Consider the following 22,110-nt stretch of genomic DNA (forward strand, 5'->3'; position numbering starts at 1 on the left):
CTCTAGAACTCTTTTCACATTATTATTGGTGGCCTCGTATGGGACACGACGTTCGTACACATGTCAGTTCCTGCCCGACCTGTGCTAAACAGAAGCCCCTACCAGGTTGACCTTGGGGACTTCTACAACTCTTGCCCATACCCATAGAACCATGGACACACTTAGCTACGGACTTCGTGGTTGATCTGCCAATATCCGAGGGAAAGACAGTCATCTGGGTCATGGTGGACCAATTTTCCAAGATGGCTCACTTCGTTCCACTATCCAAACTCCCTTCTGTGCCGGAGTTGGCACAACTCTTCACACAGAACATCTTCCGAGCTCATGGCTTGTCTCTACATATTGTTTCTGACAGAGGTCCACAGTTTACAGCTAGATACTGGAGAGCTCTGTGCAGAAAGTTTGGAATCAAGTTAAATCTGACCACCGCATTCCATCCCGAGGGTAATGGACAAGTAGAACGTACGAACTGTTCCCTAAAGACTTTTCTTCAAACCTTTGCCACAGAAAAGCATGACAATTGGGTAACTCTGTTGCCCTGGGCCGAATTCTCATATAATAATCGTGGCCATTCACCACAGGAAAGTCTCCCTTCCAGCAGGTATATGGGAAGCAACCCAAGCTGCCTTTACCACTTCCAGTAGTGGTTCCATCCCCAGCAGCCCAGTTGTCAGCTCAATAGCTCCATGCTCTCTGGAACTCAATTCAAAGGAAGCTGCAACACACGGCGGCTACAGCTAAGAAGTTTGCCAATCGACATCGCTGACCGGCCCCGGTGTTTCTACCAGGTGACAAGGTTTGGATAAGCACCAAGAATATTCATCTTCGTCTACCTTCTAGGCACCTGGCTCTTAAATTCTTCGGACCCTTCAGAGTGGCGGAGAGAGTTGGGGTAGTGTCCTATCGCTTAAGTCTTCCCACTACGTTGAGAATCCATAATGTATTCCACGTCTCTCTACTCAAACCTGTGATTCTCTCCAAGTTTCATTGCAAACCACCCGACTCATGGAGACACCTGCCGCAGTCGAGACTATTTACCAAGTCCGAGTGGTGCTGGATGTGCACTTCCATCACTGTCAATGGGAATATTTACTATCCTGGGAAGGATGCGGTCCTGAGGATAATGCCTGGGAACCAGCCAGCAACATCTTGGACAAATCTCTCCTGCATCAGTTTCATCTGGACCATCCTGGTAAACCCGGACCTCCGAGGAGGGGGCATAAGAGGGGGGTACTGTTGCAATCCCAGTTGTGGGACCCGCGACTGGGCCATTACCTTCTCCGAGTCCGCCCCGAATAGCTGCTACGATGCCCGACACTCTCAGGCTTGGTCGGGCCTCCTCCGTGGCGGTATCTCCATGAGGGAGACGCCGCCGAGCTCCTCTCATGGCACTGCCCCCTTAGGCACGCACATGCTCAAGGGGGAAGAATTTAAAGGCACATGGCGGGAAACCGTGGCCGGCCCCTGAGATGACATCAGACGCCGGCAGGATATTTAAACCCAGCTTCTGCCTTGAGACTTTGTCTTGCAACGAGGTTCACTCCTGGGAGTCGTCTAGTTGCAGTTCCAGCCTTGTTCCTGATACAGCCTTGTTCCTGTTCCAACCCTGCCTTGTTCCTTTGGACTGAATTCCTGGTTTCTGACTCCGGTACATCTTCTGATATCCCTGTTTGCTGCCAGCCCTGACCGTCGGACCGTCCACTCTTCCTGCTCGCAGCCTGTTCCAGGAGACCGCTCCTAAGTCCCAGCAGTCCGCGTCCTCATGCGCTCCTCCCGGGGGAACCTCGGGCTTCCAGTGGTGAAGCTCCTATTTGGTCTCCTGGCTCCGTTCTGCCTCCCGGCCATCACATCTCTGTGGTGTCCTCTCAACATCTCTTCACCATCCGCACGGCCAGCCCAAGGGTCCACAGACCATAACACTTTAAATGAACAGAACTAATTATGAAGGCATACAAAACAAATAAAATAACCAAACCAAATATTTTTTCTGTGCACATCCCTAGTAAATATATAGCCTGAACAGTGGTTTCCAGAAACCTGTCCTGTGGACCCCCAGGTTTTCAGGATATCCACATTGAATATACATGACAGAAGTATGCATGCACTGCCTCCATTGTAGGCACGTTTATCACATTCATATTCATTGTGGATATCCTAAAAAACTCACTGGGTGGGGTTCTCACAGGACAGGTTTGGGAACCACTGCCCTAGAGGATTATAGTGAGCTCATTAATAGGGATGTGAATCGTTTTTTGACGATTTAAAATATCGTCCAATATATTTTAAATCGTCAAAAATTGTTAGAGGCGATATCTAATAGGAATTCCCCCGATTTATCGTCAAAAATCATAAATCGGGGGAAGGGGGAGGGGAAGGGGGAGGGCGGGAAAACCGGCACACTAAAACAACCCTAAAACCCACCCCGACCCTTTAAAATAAATCCCCCACCCTCCCGAACCCCCCCAAAATGTCTTAAATTACCTGGGGTCCAGTGGGGGGGTCCCGGTGTGATCTTCCACTCTCGGGCCACGGGTGCGTTGATAGAAATGGCGCCATTTTGGTTCCTGTCCCCCGACGTCACGAGCGTAGGAGATCGCTCCCGGACCCCCGCTGGACCCCCAGGGACTTTTGGCCAGCTTGGGGGGGCCTCCTGACCCCCACAAGACTTGCCAAAAGTCCAGCAGGGGTCCGGGAACGACCTCCTGCACTCGAATCGTGTTGCCGTATGGCCGGAGCCATTTTGCAAAATGGCACCGGCCATATGGCCATATTGCCGTATTGCAAAATGGCGCCGGCCATACGGCAACACTATTCGAGTGCAGGAGGTCGTTCCCGGACCCCCGCTGGACTTTTGGCAAGTCTTGTGGGGGTCAGGAGGCCCCCCCAAGCTGGCCAAAAGTCCCTGGGGGTCCAGCGGGGGTCCGGGAACGACCTCCTGCACTCGAATCGTGTTGCCGTACGGCCGGCGCCATTTTGCAAAATGGCACCGGCACTACCTTTGCCCTGTCATATGACAGGGCATAGGTAGCGCCGGCGCCATTTCTATCAACGCACCCGTGGCCCGAGAGTGGAAGATCACACCGGGACCCCCCCACTGGACCCCAGGTAATTTAAGACATTTTGGGGGGGTTCGGGAGGGTGGGGGATTTATTTTAAAGGGTCGGGGTGGGTTTTAGGGTTGTTTTAGTGTGCCGGTTTTCCCGCCCTCCCCCGATTTACGATTTACACGATATTGAAAAAACAAAACTGCGACGATCCGATTCCCTCCCCCCCCCAGCCGAAATCGATCGTTAAGACGATCGATCACACGATTCACATCTCTACTCATTAATAATGTAAAAGAGTACAAGTACCAATTGTTGGTACCAGTAGTTTATTGCCCTAAGGCAGATTATTGCCGAAACTGATTTGCTGTGTATCTTTATTCATATCTGTTTGTTTATATTTATGTATATTTCTTTTACTGCAATCTTAGTTCTTGAAATAAAAGTTGCAGTGTTTTACCTTGGGTGTGTTTATTGATTCATTGTTAAAGGGGTTGGTTGCATTACTAGAAAACATATTTTAGAGACAGCACCTCTCAGAAGTCTATTCACCAAGGGGAGATTCCTCATCATTCAGTCCATACCTCTGGACAGGGCGACAATTAATCAACTGTATACCGGCCTTACAGTAAGTTGTTAGCATCTGCTCAATACATTAGTGTGACTTAGCACCTAAAGGCAAGGTTATTCACCAGCAAATTGTAACAATTTTCTCTTTAGATAAGATTATTCATGTTTAGTGCATGGTGTATTTATCCTCTCTTCAGATTTTTCTATAGGTCTGAAATGAAGAAATCATTTTGTCACTTTACATGGTGTTGGCAGTTGGCTATCCCCTTGAAACCCCCCCCCCCCCCTCCTCTTTTCTGGAGAGCTATATGTGGCATTTAGAGGGCTCTGACAATCTGCTCTGAATGTTTTCCATATTCGCTCAGCCTCTATGATTCAAAATACCAGGAAGAGTTCACCCAGAAGAAACACAAGAAGCTTTGGAGGAAAAAATAAACAATAATACTACAATAAGAAAATAGAGCATTACGGTTAGCAACACACCCACTCATTCATGAGCCAAAAGGTTAAATCAGGAATGGAAGCAGACGGAATAAACAAGCCCAACACCTCCCTAAATGACCAGAAGTCATCTGACCGAGAGACGAAGGAGAAGAAAGCAGCAATGAAGAAGAAAGGGAACAAGACAGAACCCAAGGCGGGCTTGGAAGAAGAATCCTACACTTGCTGGGGCTGCCGATTCCCACTGCTGTTTGCTCTATTGCAACTCGTCTTGGGCATCTCTGTTACAGTGGTGGCTTTCATTATGGCAGGCAGCAGCTCTTCCTTACTAGTCAGAGATACTCCACATTGGGCTGGGATAATTGTAAGCATAAAGTCTGTTTTACATAAATGCATTGCCAACATTAATACAAAATGCATGATACTAGTGACCAGACTAACAAAGTGCATGTTTGCCTAATCATTAAAGGGAATTTAATGTTAAATGTTGATACAGTGTGTAATTTACTTTTGTAATGAGTGTCGAATAATAATAATTAATACTTAGTTCCCCCACCCCCACCCATATCCAAAGATCTGAAATAAAAATGTATGGGGGTTGTTCAATGCTATCAAAATATCTTAAGTTTCATGTCATATTTAGTATTATATATTGATTGATCTGACAAAAAGAAAGTTTATTGCCTTAAAAAGTAATTATTCAAAAAAGTGATTTTATGTGTACATCATCATACTGCTTGCTACTATCAAAATTATTGATCAGGCTGATCAATATAATAATTGCTCAAATGATAAAATACTTTATGCAATTTATAGCCACATTACAAGCAAAGATTTAGATAAAATAGTTGGCAGTTAAAACAAAAGCATTTCATATTTTTATTCTGATTTGATCTACAATTCTGAAAAGATATTTATTTTAACTTTTTTGAAAGCTCCTCTCACTAAGCTATGCTCTACATTATGAACAACTGCAGAGTGAACTGAAGAAGAATTTTAAAACTAGGATTCGGCCACAATAGCAGGTGCACACCGTTAACCCCAGCAAAGTGTGAAAAATATAAGAAATAAATCAGGGCAGAAAAGGAAAAATTAGAAATTAATCCAAAAGAGGGTTTAAAGATACCAAGTAATGGGTAAATTTGAGAGTAATTTTCAAAGCCATTTACACACACACAAAGCCCAGTAAATGGCTGTACTAAAATAGCCTGGGGCTGAGTGAGTGTGACAGTACAGGTGTAACCCAGTTACCTGCATACTTTTATGCCAACTAAACAGAGGTATTCTAGGGGATGGAGCTGGGGTGGAGTCAGCATTTCCACGCATGGTTTTTTATTTTAAAAAGTTTGCGAGTAAGTGTACACACAAGTTATGCCCTCCAAAGAATCAGTGTAACTTTAAGTGGTAACTGTATGCATGTAGGCAGTCAGCTACCCGAGTATTTTCGAAGTGAACTTACCTGCATAAGGTCACTTTCAAAAAACTGAATAAAATCTGCATGTACAATGTACACATAGAATTTACCTGTTAGGATTTGTAAGTATGTGGGCCCTTTGGCAGAGGTGAGAGGTGGTACCGCCCAGGGGGAGGAGCCCCACTAAGCCTCACCGTCGGGAGGTGGAGTCTTGGCTGGGGGATGATATACAGCAGAGGTATAGATGGAGAAAGAGAGGGTGAACCCAGGAGGCGTGCCACGGAACGACAGCGCAGGTGCTGACGTCCGACTCCGCGCGGATGACTAAAGTCAGACAATAGCTGCGGCACTACCCGAGGAGCGGGGATGCTGGGAGATGGTTACAGTCACTGTAGTTACACTGGGTCCGTAGAGATGGTACAAAGAGGGTTCTTCAGTGGGAGATCACGGTAGTGGCCCGCAGAGCGGGATACACCGGCAAGGGTTTCTCTAGTGATATCACGGCGAGGGTCCGCAGAACAGGGTAGACCCGAAGGTGGCTCCTCTAATGAATCACGGCAATGGTCTGCAGAGCAGGGAGAGGGTTCCCATGTAGATATCACAACAGGGATCCACAGCGTGGTAATCACAGCGACTGAAGACAAGTAGTAGTTCCATAGAAAGCCCCAGGAAGCAAGATAGGCTGGAGTCCGGGTGAAAGGCCCTCCGAGGAATGGATAGCCAAGAGACGAGGAAGGGCCCCCAAGGAGTGGGTACCCAATAGTCTCACACCACGGAAGCAGGAACCGGAGCAATGCTGAAGTGAGAGTAGTTAGATACAACAAGTGAACTCGTTGCCAAGTCGCCGGCTGTTTGGGCTGGCGAGCTTAAATATCGAAGTTGAGTGACATCATCTGATGGGGATGCCCCCGAGGTTCCCTCCATGACGTGGTTAAAGTAGGTTGGGGAGCGCGTGCACGCGCGCGCCTAGGGAACCCCAGGGGTAAGATGGCGGTTGGCAGCGTCCATGCTGCTCAGGTAGGCCCGGGAACGGAGGCCGGAAGACCTGTGATAGCTGGCAGAGGCCGCCAGTTCGCCCAACGGAGCCAAAGCAGTAAATAGAGAGGTGAGCAGCAGCAGTCACAGCCATCTGCGGCTGTGGAGCATAACAGTTCCCCCCTTCTTAGAGCCCCTCCCCAGGAGTTTGGGTTTTCTTTGATGAGAAGTATGAAACTGCTTGATCAGGTCTTTATCAAGAATGTTAGCTGCAGTCTCCCAGCTCTTTCTTCAGGCCCAAAGCCCTCCCACGATATCAGATATTCCCATCATCTTCCTCATTTCCGTATATCCAGGATATCCTGTACTTGATAAGTGATGTCCTCCTCCAATGCCAGAGGTTGAGGTTCAGGCGGCTTTTTGGAAAATTCAGATAGAATGAGAGGTTTAAGTAATGAGACGTGGAAGGCGTTATGAATCTTGAGTGATGTGGGCAGGCAGAGGCTGTATGTAAGTGGGCCCAGACGACGAAGTATGGGAAATGGCCCCATGTATCTGGGAGCAAAGCGGACTGAAGGTAGTTTCAGATGAATGAATCGAGTACCAAGCCATACTTTATCACCAGGACTGAATTGTGGAGCTGCCCGATGATGGGTATCATAGCATTTCTTGGACTTCTGGGCAGCTTGTTGTATAAGGTGTTTAGTGTCGTCCCAGAGTTGATGCAACTCTTGAGCGGTGGCTTGCGCCGCAGGAGAGGCCACTGAGAGGGGTAATGAAAATGGAGGCAGGGGCTGATGTCCATATACCACTTGGAAGAGTGAACACCCGGTGGATACAGAGAGATGAGAATTGAGGGCAAACTCAGCCCAAGGTAGTAACTCTGACCAGTCATTTTGTCGTAAGTTTTCATATGCCCGGAGAAACTGCTTCAAGGTCCGATTTGTCCTTTCTGTCTGACCATTGGCCTGTGGGTGATCAGCCAACATGAGATCCAAGGCAATGTCAAATTTCTTACATAAGGCCCTCCAGAACCTGGCTGTAAATTGCACCCCCGGGTCAGAGAGTATATGCCTCGGGAGTCCGTGAAGTCGGAATATGTGGCCAGTTCCGGGGCAGAATGGAGGCCATGTAGAGCCACAAAGTGAGCCATTTTTGAAAACCGGTCCACCGTGACCCAAATGGTATTATTGCCGTTGGAAGGAGGAAGATCCACTATGAAATCAGTCCCAATGTGTGTCCATGGTTCACTGGGTGGGGCACTGGTTGCAAGAGACCCCAGGGTCGACCCATTGGCAGCTTCTGACGGGCACAGGTAAGGCACGACTCCACATATGCTTGAGCGCCCTTCCTCATGGTTGGCCACCAGTAGAACCTCTGGAGTGACGATAGGGTTCTGGCTTGACCGGGATGGCCCGCGAACAGGGAATCGTGAGCCCATCGAAGGATTTTTTTACGAAGCGGATGGGAAACCACCGTCTTCCCAGGTGGTACGGTAACTATGGCGGAGAGAAGAACCTTGTCTGGATCGATGATGTAACGCGGAACATCCAGAACGTCCTTGGTGGTGAAGGACTGGGAAAGGGTGTCGGTTCGAGTATTCTTGTCGGCTGGCCTGTACCGTAGCAAGAAATTGAACCAAGTAAAAAAGAGAGACCAGCGGGCCTGCCGGTGATTAAGGCATTGTGCATGGTCTTGTCGTCTTGTCTTGTCGTCTGTATATACTGTGGCCTGGTGCTGAGCCCCCTCGAGACAGGGATGCCAGTCTTCAAAGGTGAGCTTCATTGCCAATAATTCTTTGTTCCCGATTCTATAATTGCGTTCCACAGGAGAAAAGCGGCGAGAGAAGAATGAGCAGGGATGTAAGGTGTGATTGGCAGGATGCTGGCTCAGAACTGCACCAACACCGACGTCGGATGAGTCAACTTCGATGATGAAAGGTCATCGGGGATCCGGGTGGCGCAAGCATGATTCTCTAAGGAATGCATCCTTAAGTTTCTGAAAGGCTAAAATGGCCTCGGGTGACCACTGTGAGGGGTTGGCTCCTTTGTGGGTCATGGCTGTGAGAGGGGCGGTCAGTGTGAAATAATGTTGAATGAATGACCGGTAGTAATTAGTAAATCCCAGGAATCTACGAAGCGCTTTGAGACCTGTTGGTTGAGGCCAATCCTGGATGCTCTTGGTCTTTTGGGGATCCAAATGGAATCCTTGACTCGAGACCATGTAACCGAGAAAAGGAACAGTCTCTTGTTCGAAGGAACATTTCTCCAGCTTGGTGATGCGTCCGTCGCTGCTCGACGCCCTCACTCCGCCCTCTTTACCTCTGTGGCGACTCCCTCCAGGTATGATGAATGGTTAGCTGCCGTGGTCTTCTTGCCGTCTCCCTCTGGCGTCCCCGGACCGGCATGATGCTGCGGATCCGCCATGTTGCCTGATGACGTAGGGCACGTGCTCCGATTGATATACCAGCAAGGGGGCGAACCTCGGGGGCGTTCCCTGGGATGATGTCATCCACTTCCAATATAAAAGGTCTCAGTATTCATTAATGATTCGAGTTAGCAAGGGGATTGCTTCGGCTTTTCTCCCAAGTTCCTCTGCCTCCTCGGACTTACCAGGGGTACCTGCTCCTCAGGGGCCTCGCTCTATTTCAGATTGCAGATAGGACTCAGTACTCGCTCCTCGAGGGCCCATGTTCCTGAACACTCTGAAGATTCTCTACTGCCTGGAAGCTATCGCAGATACAGACATTTGCGAGTTACCATCACTCTCTCAGAGCTTTCCCTGGAACCAGGTACTCGCTCCTTGAGGGCCTAATCCTTTCCAGCTACTGAGCTTCCGTAAGACCTTATGTGAGTTTTGTCATCCAGTTCTGGTTATGAACACAGCATACCCTGTCTACTCACTATCTATAGTTTCTCTACAGCTCAGCAACCCTGGGATCGCTGTTCCAGTACCTGAGGGACTTCAGCCCTGCCGGGCATATCAGCTCACTACTGCCACCTCTGGTGGTTCTACTATCCTGTCTAGTAAAAGAACTATCTGTGTCTGTCTCCATACCCAAGCCTAGCCGGTGATCCCTCTCAGGATATCCTCCCGGGGGCGCAGTCATCTGCCATTGGCCCAAGGATCCACCTATCTACATTCCTCTACAGCTGGGTGCCCTCTCCAAGCAATCCGTTGTTAACAGATTGCTACTCCTTCCCCATCAGGAGTCTTCAGCAACAGATTCATAACAGATTGCTACTCCGCAATCTATACCTTAACAGTTTGTTAACGACTCCCTCTATAGGAGCTGAGCATATCAGATTGCTACTCCTCCTTCCACAGGAGCTCGTTTATAACAGATTGCTAACTCCTCCCTTCTTGAGGAGTAGAGCATAACAGATTGCTAACTCCTCCTACCTCAAGAGCCGATTCGTAACAGATTGTTGACTCCTCCCTCCACGGGAGCTGATTCATAACAGATTGCTAACTCCAGTGGATCCGACTTTATATTGGAGAAGCAGTACTCCTGGGAATCCAGCTTAAGGTATGGGAAGTCAGTAACCCCATGGACCCGGAACACCTCTTCGCCTTGCAGGCTATACCGGGCCTGGCTCAACGCATCTCAGAACAGCAAGAAGCCTTGGAGAAACTTACTGCAGCATTCCATCAGCTTCACACACAGACGATACAAGGCACAGCTTCTACCCATGAAGGTCAGTTACAGGAGGTAACTTTAAAGACTACTGTTCCACTGGCTGCTCTTATTCATTTCTCCGGAGGACTCCAGAAGACTCGGGGCTTTTTGAACCAGTGCAGCATGCATTTCACCTTACAGCCTTCATTGTTTCCCACGGTCTTCTCTAAGACCATCTACATCCTGTCATACTTGGATGGGAGAGCCTTGTCGTGGGCATCTACCTTGTAGGAATGCAAGGACCCTATTTTGCAGGACATAGAAGGATTTATGGACTTGTTTAAATCTGTTTTTGATGACCCTACTCGTATGTCTGTTGCCGGGTTTGCTTTAGTGGACTTGAAGCAAGGCAACAGATCATTGGCTGAATTTGCCATAGAATTCAAGACTCTTGTAGCAGAACTTTGCTGGGACCCCAGATGTCTCAAGACTCTCTTCTGCAGAGGCCTGGTTACCCGCTTGAAAGACTAGCTGGCCACTCGCCAGACACCTGAATCGCTGGAAGAATTGATAGACTTAGCTACTCGGATTGATTGTCGGCTCTGAGACAAGGTGAAGGAACTCCAGCCTAAGTTGTTATCTGGGTTGAAACAGGCCAGTACCTCTGCACCTCGGATGGGTCCAGCAATTCCTGCTGTTGATAAAAATGAATTGATGCAACTTGGTCATGGTTACTTGACCTCAAACTGAGAGAAGATTTCGGAAGAAACGTGGCCTGTGCATGTACTGTGGTCAGCCCGGCCATGATGTCTCTACATGCTCCATTCGTCTGGGAAACAGACAGGCCTAAGTCCCACGGAAGGACTGTTCTTGGACCATACTGCGCTATTTCCTCTGTTCTCTCGTTCAGTCTCTGTGACCTCTGAACCAGCTACGGTCCGGACCCCTGCCCTGTTGGACTCAGGGGCAGGAGGCAACCTTATTCTCAGATGTCTTGTGGAAGACCTGAAGAGTCCCTTCGTCAAATTAGATGATCCATTATTGCATTATAACCTGAAGTAGGCTTTGGACGTTCCTTTACATCACCACTTCTCTTGAGGATCGTAATGACATCCACAGCAGTTCTACTCTGGCTGCTGATATTCATAGTGGTTGCTATGTTCGCCATGGCTAGATGGTGCTCTACATCTTACCGTCTTCACGGACTATAACTTAGAGACACAACTTGTTTCACTCGGAAGTTGTGTCTGAAGTACTACAGCACTATTAGTTCCGAAGAAGATATCTCTAGCTACCAGCCTGTTTGATTTGCTGGTGTTGCCACCATCTCTCTTCCAGCTTCATCTACGGAAGAGTTATCCAGAAGTGGGGTTGGATGTACCTCAACATCGCCACTTCTGTTGAAGGTTCAGTGACGTCATAGCAGCTAAGCTATTGCTGCTGAATTCAACATCTCATCCCATTACTCACTGAAGTGAAGTTGGTTATACCCCAACATCGCCACTTCCGTTGAAGTCTCAGTGGCACCTATAGCAGTTAGCTATTCCTGCTATATTCTACCATCTCTCATCCAGCATCTTCTACTGGAAAGTCATCTTTAGAAGTGGATTTTGGACATTCCTTCTACATCACCACTTCCACTGAATTCCTCAGTGACGTCCACAGCAGCTCTACCCATTGCTGCTGATATCAATAACACTCTGAAAGATTCTTCCAGATCTCAAGATCCATCTGTCACCATTGCAGAAGATGAATTAGAAATCAAGATCAAGGAGATTCTGGATGTTCGCTACAGAGGCAAGACTTACATAGAAACATAGAAATGACGGCAGAAGAAGACCAAACGGCCCATCCAGTCTGCCCAACAAGTTTTGCACTTTTTTTTTTCTCATTCTTATCTGTTACTCTTGGCTCTTAGTAACCTTTTGATTCTATTTCCCTTCCACCCCCACCATTAATGTAGAGAGCAGTGTTGGAACTGCCTCTAAGTAACACACTCTTCCTTGGATTACCACAGTCAACACTAAGACCACTCCAGATCTTACAGAACTCTGCAGCCAGAATTCTAACTGGAAAAAGCAGAAGGGACTAGGGATGTGAATCGTTTTTTGACGATTTAAAATATCGTCCGATATATTTTAAATCGTCAAAAATCGTTAGAGCCGCGATACAATAACAATTCCCCCGATTTATCGTCAAAAAAGCGTAAATCGGGGGAAGGGGAGGGGAAGGGGGAGGGCGGGAAAACCGGCACACTAAAACAACCCTAAAACCCACCCGACCCTTTAAAATAAATCCCCCACCCTCCCGAACCCCCCCAAAATGCCTTAAATTACCTGGGGTCCAGAGGAAGGGTCCCGGTGTGATCTTTCACTCTCGGACCTCCGTGCATTGTAGAAATGGCGCCGGCGCTACCTTTGACCTGTCATATGACAGGGCAAAGGTAGCGCCATTTTGTTTTTTTTGTCCCCCGACGGCAGGAGCGTAGGAGATCACTCCCGGACCCCCAGGGACTTTTGGCCAGCTTGGGGGGGGCCTCCTGACCCCCACAAGACTTGCCAAAAGTCCAGCGGGGGTCCGGAACGACCTCCTGCAGTCGAATTGTGTTGCCTTACGGCCGGCGCCATTTTGCGCAAAATGGCGCCGGCCATACGGCAACACGATTCGACTGCAGGAGGTCGTTCCGGACCCCCGCTGGACTTTTGGCAAGTCTTGTGGGTGTCAGGAGGCCCCCCCAAGCTGGCCAAAAGTCCCTGGGGGTCCAGCGGGGGTCCGGAACGACCTCCTGCAGTCGAATCGTTTTTCCGTACGGAAAAAGATTCGCCGTAGGAGATCGTTCCGGACCCCCGCTGGACTTTTGGCAAGTCTTGTGGGGGTCAGGAGGCCCCCCCAAGCTGGCCAAAAGTCCCTGGGGGTCTGGGAGCGATCTCCTATGCTCCTGCCGTCGGGGGACAAAAAAACAAAATGGCGCCGGCGCTACCTTTGCCCTGTCATATGACAGATCACACGTAGCGCCGGCGCCATTTCTACAATGCACGGAGGTCCGAGAGTGAAAGATCACACCGGGACCCTTCCTCTGGACCCCAGCTAATTTAAGGCATTTTGGGGGGGTTCGGGAGGGTGGGGGATTTATTTTAAAGGGTCGGGGTGGGTTTTAGGGTTGTTTTAGTGTGCCGGTTTTCCCGCCCTCCCCCCCCACTGGACCCCAGGTAATTTAAGGCATTTTGGGGGGCGTTCGGGAGGGTGGGGGATTTATTTTAAAGGGTCGGGGTGGATTTTAGGGATGTTTTAGTGTGCCGGTTTTCGATTTACACGATTTACACGATATTTAAAAAACCCAAACTGCGATGATCCGATTCCCTCCCCCTCCCAGCCGAAATCGATCATTAAGACGATCGATCACACGATTCAGATCTCTAGAAGGGACCACATCACTCAAACTCTTGCGGAATTACACTGGCTGCCAATCAAACAAAGAGCACAATTTAAAACACTTTGCACAGTCCACAAGCTAATCAATGAAGAAAATACAGATTGGTTAAACACTGCATTAAGACTACATATTCCCCAAAGGAATCTCAGATCAGCAAATAAAGCCTTATTAACCATACCCTCTGTAAAGACAGCTAAACTGACACAAGTAAGGGAAAGAGCATTATCATTAGCCGGCCCTATATTATGGAACTCAATGCCACCCGAAATAAGATTAATGAGAGACCATAAACTCTTCAAAAAAAGCCTAAAAACATGGCTTTTCAAAAAAGCTTTTCAAAATGAGAATGGGGAATAGGTAGTACTAAGAAACTAGAAAAGGACTTATACACACAGGCAAAAGTCACCAGATAAAGGTAAAGAACGCATATATGTTATTTTTATCACACTTAAGTTTTAAGTTAAAGAATTACAGTATATCGCATATATGGTTAGCCCATAAAGGGAATTTCAATACACACTACATATAGCTTATAATATTTTGAATCATGTATCTGAACAACTTCAGCACCCTCTGTTTAAAGTAAAATCTATTTCAAATTTATTCATGTGCCTATTTGTAAACCGTTGTGATGGTATATCACTAAACGACGGTATAGAAAAGTTTCTAAAATAAATAAATAAATAAAATATCTAGATTAATTAGTTAGGGGTAGTAACTGCCGCAATAAGCAAGCTATACCCATGTTTATTTGTTTACCCAGACTAAATAATTCAGACCTTGTTGGTTGTTGTCTGTATATAAATCTACTTTTCTTCATTCCCCCTGCCATTGAAGCAGAGAGTTATGCTGAATATGCATTGAAATTGAAGTATCTGACTTTCTCCCCTGCCGTTGAAGCAGAGAGCTATGCTAGATATGTGTGAAGTATCAGTCTTTCTCCCCTGCCATAGAAGCAGAGAGTTATGCTGGATATACATTGAAAGTGAACTATGAGACTTTCTCCCCTGCCGTTGAAGCAGAGAGCTATGCTGGATATGCATTGAAAGTGAAGTACCAGGCTTATTTGGTTTGGGGTAGTAACCGCCGTAACAAGCAAGCTACTCCCCGCTTTTTTTGTGAATGCAAATCTTTTTCCACGTTTCCTCTTGCCGTTGAAGCTTAGAGCAATGTTGGAGTCGCATTAACTGTGTGTATGTTTATTGAATAAGGGTATTATCTCCAGGCAGTAGCCATCATTCCCGTGAGCCACCCACTCTTCATTCACGTTCTCTAGACTTTATGGATTCACAGTGTTTGAATACCTTCTGATTTTGGAAGGCTTTGGCCCCGATTGATCACTTGGGAGCCTCAGACCAATATCTTGGATAAAGAGATGCTTCATCAGTTTCACCTTGCGCATCCTTTGAAACCTGAGCCTGGTACCCGAAGAGGAGATCGCACTTTGAAGGGGGGTACCGTTGCATCCGTCGCTGCTCGACGCCCTCACTCCGCCCTCTTTACCTCTGTGGTGACTCCCTCCGGGTCTGATGGACAGTTAGCTGCCACGGTGTCTTCTTGCCATCTCCCTCCAGCGTCCCCGGACCGGCACGATGCTGCAGATCCGCCATGTTGCCTGATGACGTAGGGCGCGCGTGCCCTCTGATTGATGTACCAGCAAGGGCACGAACCTTGGGGGCGTTCCCCTGGGATGACGTCATCCACTTCCAATATAAAAGGTCTCAGTATTCGCTAACAATTCGAGTTAGCAAGGAGATTGCTGGGGATTGCTTCGGCTTTTCTCCCAAGCTACTCTGCCTCCTTGGACTTACCAGGGGTACCCGCTCCTAGGGGGCCTCGCTCTCTTTTCTTTATTTCAGATTGCAGATAGGAACCGGTACTTGCTCCTCGAGGGCCCATGTTCCTGAACACTCTAAAGATTCTCTACTGCCTGGAAGCTATCGCAGATACAGACGTTTGTGAGTTACCATCACTCTCTCAGAGCTTTCCCAGGAACCAGGTACTCGCTCCTCAAGGGCCTAATTCTTTCCAGCTACTGAGCTTCCGTAAGACCTTATGTGAGTTTTGTCATCCAGTTCTGGCTATGTACACAGCATACCCTGTCTACTCACTATCTATAGTTTCTCTACAGCTCAGCTACCCTGGGATCGCTGTTCCAGTATCTGAGGGACTTCAGCCCTGCCGGGCATATCAGCTAACTACTGCCACCTCTGGTGTTTCTACTATCCTGTCTAATAAAAGAACTATCTGTGTCTGTCTCCATACCCAAGCCTAGCCGGTGGTCCCTCTCAGGATATCCTCCTGGGGGTGCAGTCATCTGCCATTGGCCCAAGGATCCACCTGTCTACATTCCTCTACAGCTGGTTGCCCTCTCTGAGCCCTCCACTGGTAACAGATTGCTATTCCTTCCCCATCAGGAGTCTTCAGCAACAGATTGCTACTCCGCAGACTATACCTTAACAGTTTGTTAACTACTCCCTCTACAGAAGCTGAACATATCAGATTGCTACTCTTCCTTCCACAGGAGCCCGTTCATAACAGATTGCTAACTCCTCCCTTCTTGAGGAGTAGAGCATAACAGATTGCTAACTCCTCCTACCTCAAGAGCCGATTCATAACAGATTGTTAACTCCTCCCTCCACGGAGAGCTGATTCATAACAGATTGCTAACTCCTCCCTCCATGGGAGCTGATTCATAACACTTGGTGTACAAGCGATTGTCCCTTAGGCACTGAAGAACTTTGCAGACGTCTCGGCGATTCTGGAGGTCTCGTGAGAATACCAAGATGTCATCCAGATAGACTACGATGCACTGGTAGAGCATGTCTCTGAATACCTGATTCATCATATTCTGGAACACCGCTGGGGCGTTACAAAGGCTGAAGGGCATTAGGAGCGGGGGTGCCACAGCTACCCAGTGTAACTACAGTCACTGTAGTTACACTGGGTCCGTAGAGATGGTACAAAGAGGGTCCCTCGGTGGGAGATCACGGTAGTGACCTGAAGAGTGGGGTACACCGGCGAGGGTTCCTCTAGTGATATCACGGTGCAGGTCCGCAGAGAGGGTAGACCCAAATGTGGCTCCTCTAATGAATCACGGCAATGGTCCGCAGAGTGGGGTACACCGGAGAGGGTTCCCACGTAGATATCACAACACCTCGAGGGTAAGATGGCAGTCGGCAGCGTCCATGCTGCTCAGGTAGATCTGCGAACGGAGGCCGGAAGGCCGGTGGTAGCTGGCAGAGGCTGCGAGTTCACCCAATGGAGCCAAAGCAGTAAAAAGAGAGGTGAGCAGCAGCGGTCGCAACCATCTGCAGTCACGGAGTGTAACATTACCACTAGGCAGGCTGTTTGAAAATTACTCTCCCTATGTTTTTGAGGAATTTGTCTAATACTAGTGCTTCAAAATAGCTATTACAACATTAGCATAAGAAATAATATCACTCTCTACTTACATCTTTTCTAGTATTTCACTCCTTTTACACAGAAACCTTCCTAAATCAGCTTGTGACATTTTAACAAACTAGATTTTAGCCTGCCATTTCTGCAGCTGGAGTTGCCCAGCTAAACTTAGCCATGAGAACTGAAAATCAGTGCTAAGAACACTCTTTTAAAGAACATCTACACATACCCTACACACCCTCCCCCCCCCTCCAAAAGGACTCAATTCTCCCTCCCACTTGATCTTTTTCAAAAAATTGCCCCCCCCTCTAAAAATGACCCAATTTCCACCTCCCTCCCAATCTTACTCAGAAAATGCCCCATCCATGAAATGATCCAGGTTCCCCCTCCCTCTTTCCTGTTCCTTGAGAATAAGTACGATGGCAAAACAAGCTCTCCCTTCATTCTAATGCCAATCCTAATCCCTTAGATCTTATTCCCTAAACCAAGCCCATAGGAGGTAAATGCATGTCCCCCTGCCAGCTCGGCATGGGGAGTATTTGGGGGTGGGAAGGAGTATCAGGGCCAGAGGAATGGATGGAGGCTGTGATTATTCTTGAGGATCAGGCAGGAAGGAGAGGGAGATCAGGTCATCTAAGGAGAGCACTTTTTGAATAAGATCAGAACGAAAGAAGAATTGGGTTATCCTGAGGGTGGGCCATTTTCTAAATAATAAAAAGAGGGAGAGAGAGGAGGAAATCAGATCATCCCAGGGATGGTAATACTTTTTAAAAAATAAAATTGTGTGTGTGTGTGGGGGGGGGGGAGGGGGGAATCACGGTGGATGTCTTTAAGAGATTGAGAAATTGGGAAGTAGACTGATGGGGTATTGGGGAACATTATTGCTGTATTTAGGGTGCTGGAGTATTTGAGCTGTGGTTGAGGGGAGAGTTACAATGTTAGGGCTTAAGGGGTAATGGGTTATGAGCACTGTGCATGAAAATTACCTACATCTAGCCAGGCAAAATCTGACTGGCTAGATTTATACCTACTATAACAGTCTCAGAATTGTATGACTAAAATTAACCACTTAGAGGGTTATTTTGTAACAGCCCACATAAATGGTAAACCAAATATTCTCATAAATTACATCAATTTTCAAAGGGAAAATACATGCATAGTTTTCCTTTGAAAATTATCCCACCAAAACTTCCTGCATACAATTATACCCGCCAACTTTTGCACAGGAAATTATTTAGGAAAGTTACACGCATACTCCCTGGGAATGCTTCTGCTCAGTTTGGATAAACATCATACAGGACATAAAAGCATACGTTTATCTGCATATTGGATAGACAATTTTATGTTGCTCTTTAGTTTTGATTAGTGATCTACCAATTTTATAACAAGCCATTTTCATGGGCAAAGCACTGTTTTACCCATGGAAAACCCTTGAAAATTACCCTCTTGGTGCAACAAATCTGTCTTAACTGGCTAAGTCACATGTCCACTCTGGAGTTATTTACTTTTGCCCAGCCAAATTTGGCTGCCTTGTAAATCTAGGCAAATATAGCAAATCATAGGGCTGAGTTTTTAAAAACTAAGGGGCGGATTTTAAAAAGCATTTACATGCGTAAATCTGGGTTTTACGCATGTAAATGCACTTTACTCGAGTAAGTGGGCTTTTGAAAATTGCTACAATATATGCCATTGAATCGTCCATAGGATTTATTCGCATAAGTGCACTTTACGTGAGTAAATGGCTTTTGAAAATTGCTACAATAGTAGTTACATTTATGCGCATAACTCCTTTGAAAATTACCCCCTAAACGGGTAGATTTTGAAAGGTGCGTGCACTTCGGCACACACATGGATGCGCCGATTTTATAACATGCGCATGTATGTTATAAAATCATTGGGCCGCACGCACATGCGCGGCGGATTTTGTCATCCACAGCACGCACAAGGGGGGTACAGTTCTGCAAAATTTGTGCGGCGAGCATCCCAGCCTTCCCCAGTTCCCTACTCTAACCTCCCTTCCCCTTCCCCTCTCCTCTCCTTCCCCTATCCCTATCCTATCTACCCCCAATTTTTTGTTTTACCTTTGGCTCCTTAACAGGAACAGTAGCAAGTTGCGCACTTCCCCGGCACAGCGGCAAATGGCCGCTGTACCAGCTGCTTCCAGCCCTGCCCCTCCTCGTCCCTTTATCTGGGCCCAACACTTCAGCACATAACAGGGGTCACGAGCGTGGCCGGGCCTTTTTGAAGATGTGCACGGCATGCGCAAGACCCAGCCATGTGCTTAACCCCCGTTTTTTACGTGCATGGAGGATTAAAAATCAGGCCAAAAGGTTTAACAGCCAAACTCTAGAAGTTAACCAGTTAAACCCTTTGAAAATCCACCTCTATTGCATCTATTAATGTATGCATGAAGTCCAGCCATGCTTTGGCTATTATAACTTCTGCTAGAAATCTGTTTCAGGTATCCATCAACTTCAGTGAAAACAATGTTTTCTCATATTCTTTTTCAGCTCTCCTCACTTCAGCTTCATATGATGTCACTTTGTCCTTGGACTTTTCTTTCTATAGAAAATGTTTGCTTGTGATACTTTATTGAAAGCTGCTAAATCTTTGAATGTTTGTTTCATATCTCCCGTTTACTTATTTCTTCAGCTCCCTCATCCTTTCTGTTTATAAGTCATAATACAGTCCATGCACCATTTTGGTGGTCCTCTTTTGAATTGCCTCTATCTTGTCATTGTCCGTTTGGAGATGTAGTCTTCAAAATTAAACATTATTCTTAAAGTGGGGTACTCATAAGAGAACTGTAGAAAGGTAGTATCATGTCCCTCTTTCTACTGGTGATACCTCTCTTTTGTATCTTTTTGAGTTACTACTTATGCTTTTGTGAAAAGAAAAATACAACTGTTCAGGGCATTTGAAGGATATTTTAGAAGGACAGATTAAAAATCGTGCTTATCAAGGGTGTCACATTAGCTGCCACAACACTTTAGCATATGTGATATTCCATTCTAATTTTTCATAGAGATTTTCAAAATAAAAAATAAGAGCAGAGAAAAAACCACTCAAAATCTCAATTGCATTTACAGTCACCTCTGTTATGAACACAAATATGGGTTTTCTTGTATATATTATGGATTTTGCAATAAGTAGCATGCAATAAGAAAATAATTGCAATCTCTAGATTAAGGTCCCTCACCGAAGAGTTCAAGAGCCAACTTCAATTCCAAAGTTTTAAGATGTTCATATTTCCCTATACCGTTAAGCCCACTACTTTCCAGGATTCTCTGTCGAGGGAGATTATTCTCCAAAACCTGAAAACTGTTATTACAGTCTTTAATATTAACAGTAAAATGTACACTGGATGATGAATGTGGTTCCAATATAACTTTACTGATATTGACCTTTAAATTGAGATAAATGGCAATGTACAAGTTCTATTCCATATAGTCCATTACATAATGCAGGTTCAATAATCTGCGACTATGTGAAGCTGATATTAATCGTTCCTTCCATATCCCTTCCTAATTTCAGGGGCAGGTTTGGAGCTTCCTCTCAATTTAGTGGACATGATACTTAAATTGGTTTGAAATGACATAGTTCAAAGTCCCATTTTTCATATTTGATTCAGATGTTATGAATAGGCTTCTCACTTCTTATTCACCCTCCTGCCAGAATATCCTGATGATATTGTAGTTAACACCGGATGGGTGCCACAAATCTCTTTTCTACCTGCTCTTTCCTACTTCCAGGAATGAATGAGAAGCCCTTCTTTGCACAACCTTTAGAAGGTTGCTGATGTTACCAGGTAGAGAGTCCATCAGGCTAGGTTGAAAGAACATTGCACAAATCTCATCTTTGGGTGGGTGTCCTCACTCCGAGGGTCATCAAATCTTCACTAGAAAGCACTGTTCTGTTCTTTATGTCTCACTTTGAATGTGAAAGTGGCCCCTAACACCTACACTAATACCTAAACCTCACCTCGAGTTTCTAAGTGGACCTCCCATAGGGATATAAATACCTATCTAGTGTGAGGGCATTACAGCTAGGTTCTCTCTCTCTCTCTGATGGTTAGGTCTCTGGGAGCTTCAAACTACCAAAACATCACAATGGTGTTGAATGTAGGAAATACCACATTCTGGCACTTATCTACTAGTGCAAATTGCAATGAAGTGCCTATTACCAAAAAACACACCCCTTTTTCTATCACAGGCAATATTTAGTGCATTTTGATAAGTCCAGGCCTTAGCCAGATAGGTGACTCCTTCCTGGTATACCCTATCTTGCCCCCAAGTTGGCTACATAAGCTTTTAGTGATAACTTGGGGCTGGTCAAATCAGCAGGATTATCAAATCCTGCCATTTGTTTGGCTAAATCCAAACTTCATCAGACAAATGATGCTGAATATCATCCTTTTAATTATTATTTATAAAGCAATATCAATGTATAAAGAATTGTACTTGGGTTTGCAATGTAAAAAACCCTACGATAATTATACAGAATAAATTTGGGATGTGGAGTGTTGTGGAGCGCTAGGAGAGCGGTCCGCTTACCAGGAGATGTGTGTTCTTGGGCCACGGCTTGATCCCAGAGGAACTCCGAAGAGGTGCCATGGTAGGCGAGGCATGCCTGAGCATGGGCTGGACAGGAGCGAGGCTGGACTGAAGACAGATGACTGGGGATACTGACCCTCCTCCGGACCTGCACGCTTCGGAAGACCAACAAAGTAATGGTGGTCTTATGAACAGTCCTCTGACCGTTCCAAGCCCTTTCAGACCTGCCGCAGGGTACGGCAAGAAGCGGCGGGCCGGATGGAGTCCAGGGCAGCGAAGACCGGAACATGAAGATTCAGACGAGACTCAGGAACAAGGTACTTGAATGCACAGATGAAGACAGGAACGAGGTACTTGGATGCACAGATGAAGACTCAGGAACGAGGTACAAGGCATTCAGAAAACTCAGGCAAGTACTGGGTAGAGACTGCGATGCAGCGTGCCCTACACAGTCCACCCGCGGGACTGGTCACGGACCACGCTGGACTCGAAGAGCCTCTAGACGAGATGGGAGCAATGAAAAGGACATGGTCTCAGAAGCTGTAGAGGCCTGCACCGAGGCATGCCCTACTCAGCCACCAGTGGCTGGTCGCGGACCACGCTGACAGTATAGGTTCTGGCAGAGTCTTTGGCACGGACGGAGCAAGCACAAGGAACTC

The 22,110-nt window shown here is 46.8% G+C and overlaps 1 protein-coding gene across 1 annotated transcript in view; it reads left to right on the top strand.

The window, feature by feature from the left end:
• The first annotated feature begins 3,932 nt into the window (after positions 1-3,932).
• SSPN (sarcospan) overlaps positions 3,933-22,110 on the top strand; it is an 87,049-nt gene continuing 68,871 nt past the window's right edge. Inside the window, exon 1 of the mRNA XM_029600165.1 lies at positions 3,933-4,419. Within this exon, the coding sequence (XP_029456025.1) occupies positions 4,108-4,419 (312 nt within the window). The 5' untranslated portion in view covers positions 3,933-4,107. The remainder of the gene's footprint in view (positions 4,420-22,110) is intronic.

Source organism: Rhinatrema bivittatum, chromosome 4, assembly GCF_901001135.1.
Source record: "Rhinatrema bivittatum chromosome 4, aRhiBiv1.1, whole genome shotgun sequence".
In the NCBI taxonomy this organism is placed as follows: domain Eukaryota; kingdom Metazoa; phylum Chordata; class Amphibia; order Gymnophiona; family Rhinatrematidae; genus Rhinatrema; species Rhinatrema bivittatum.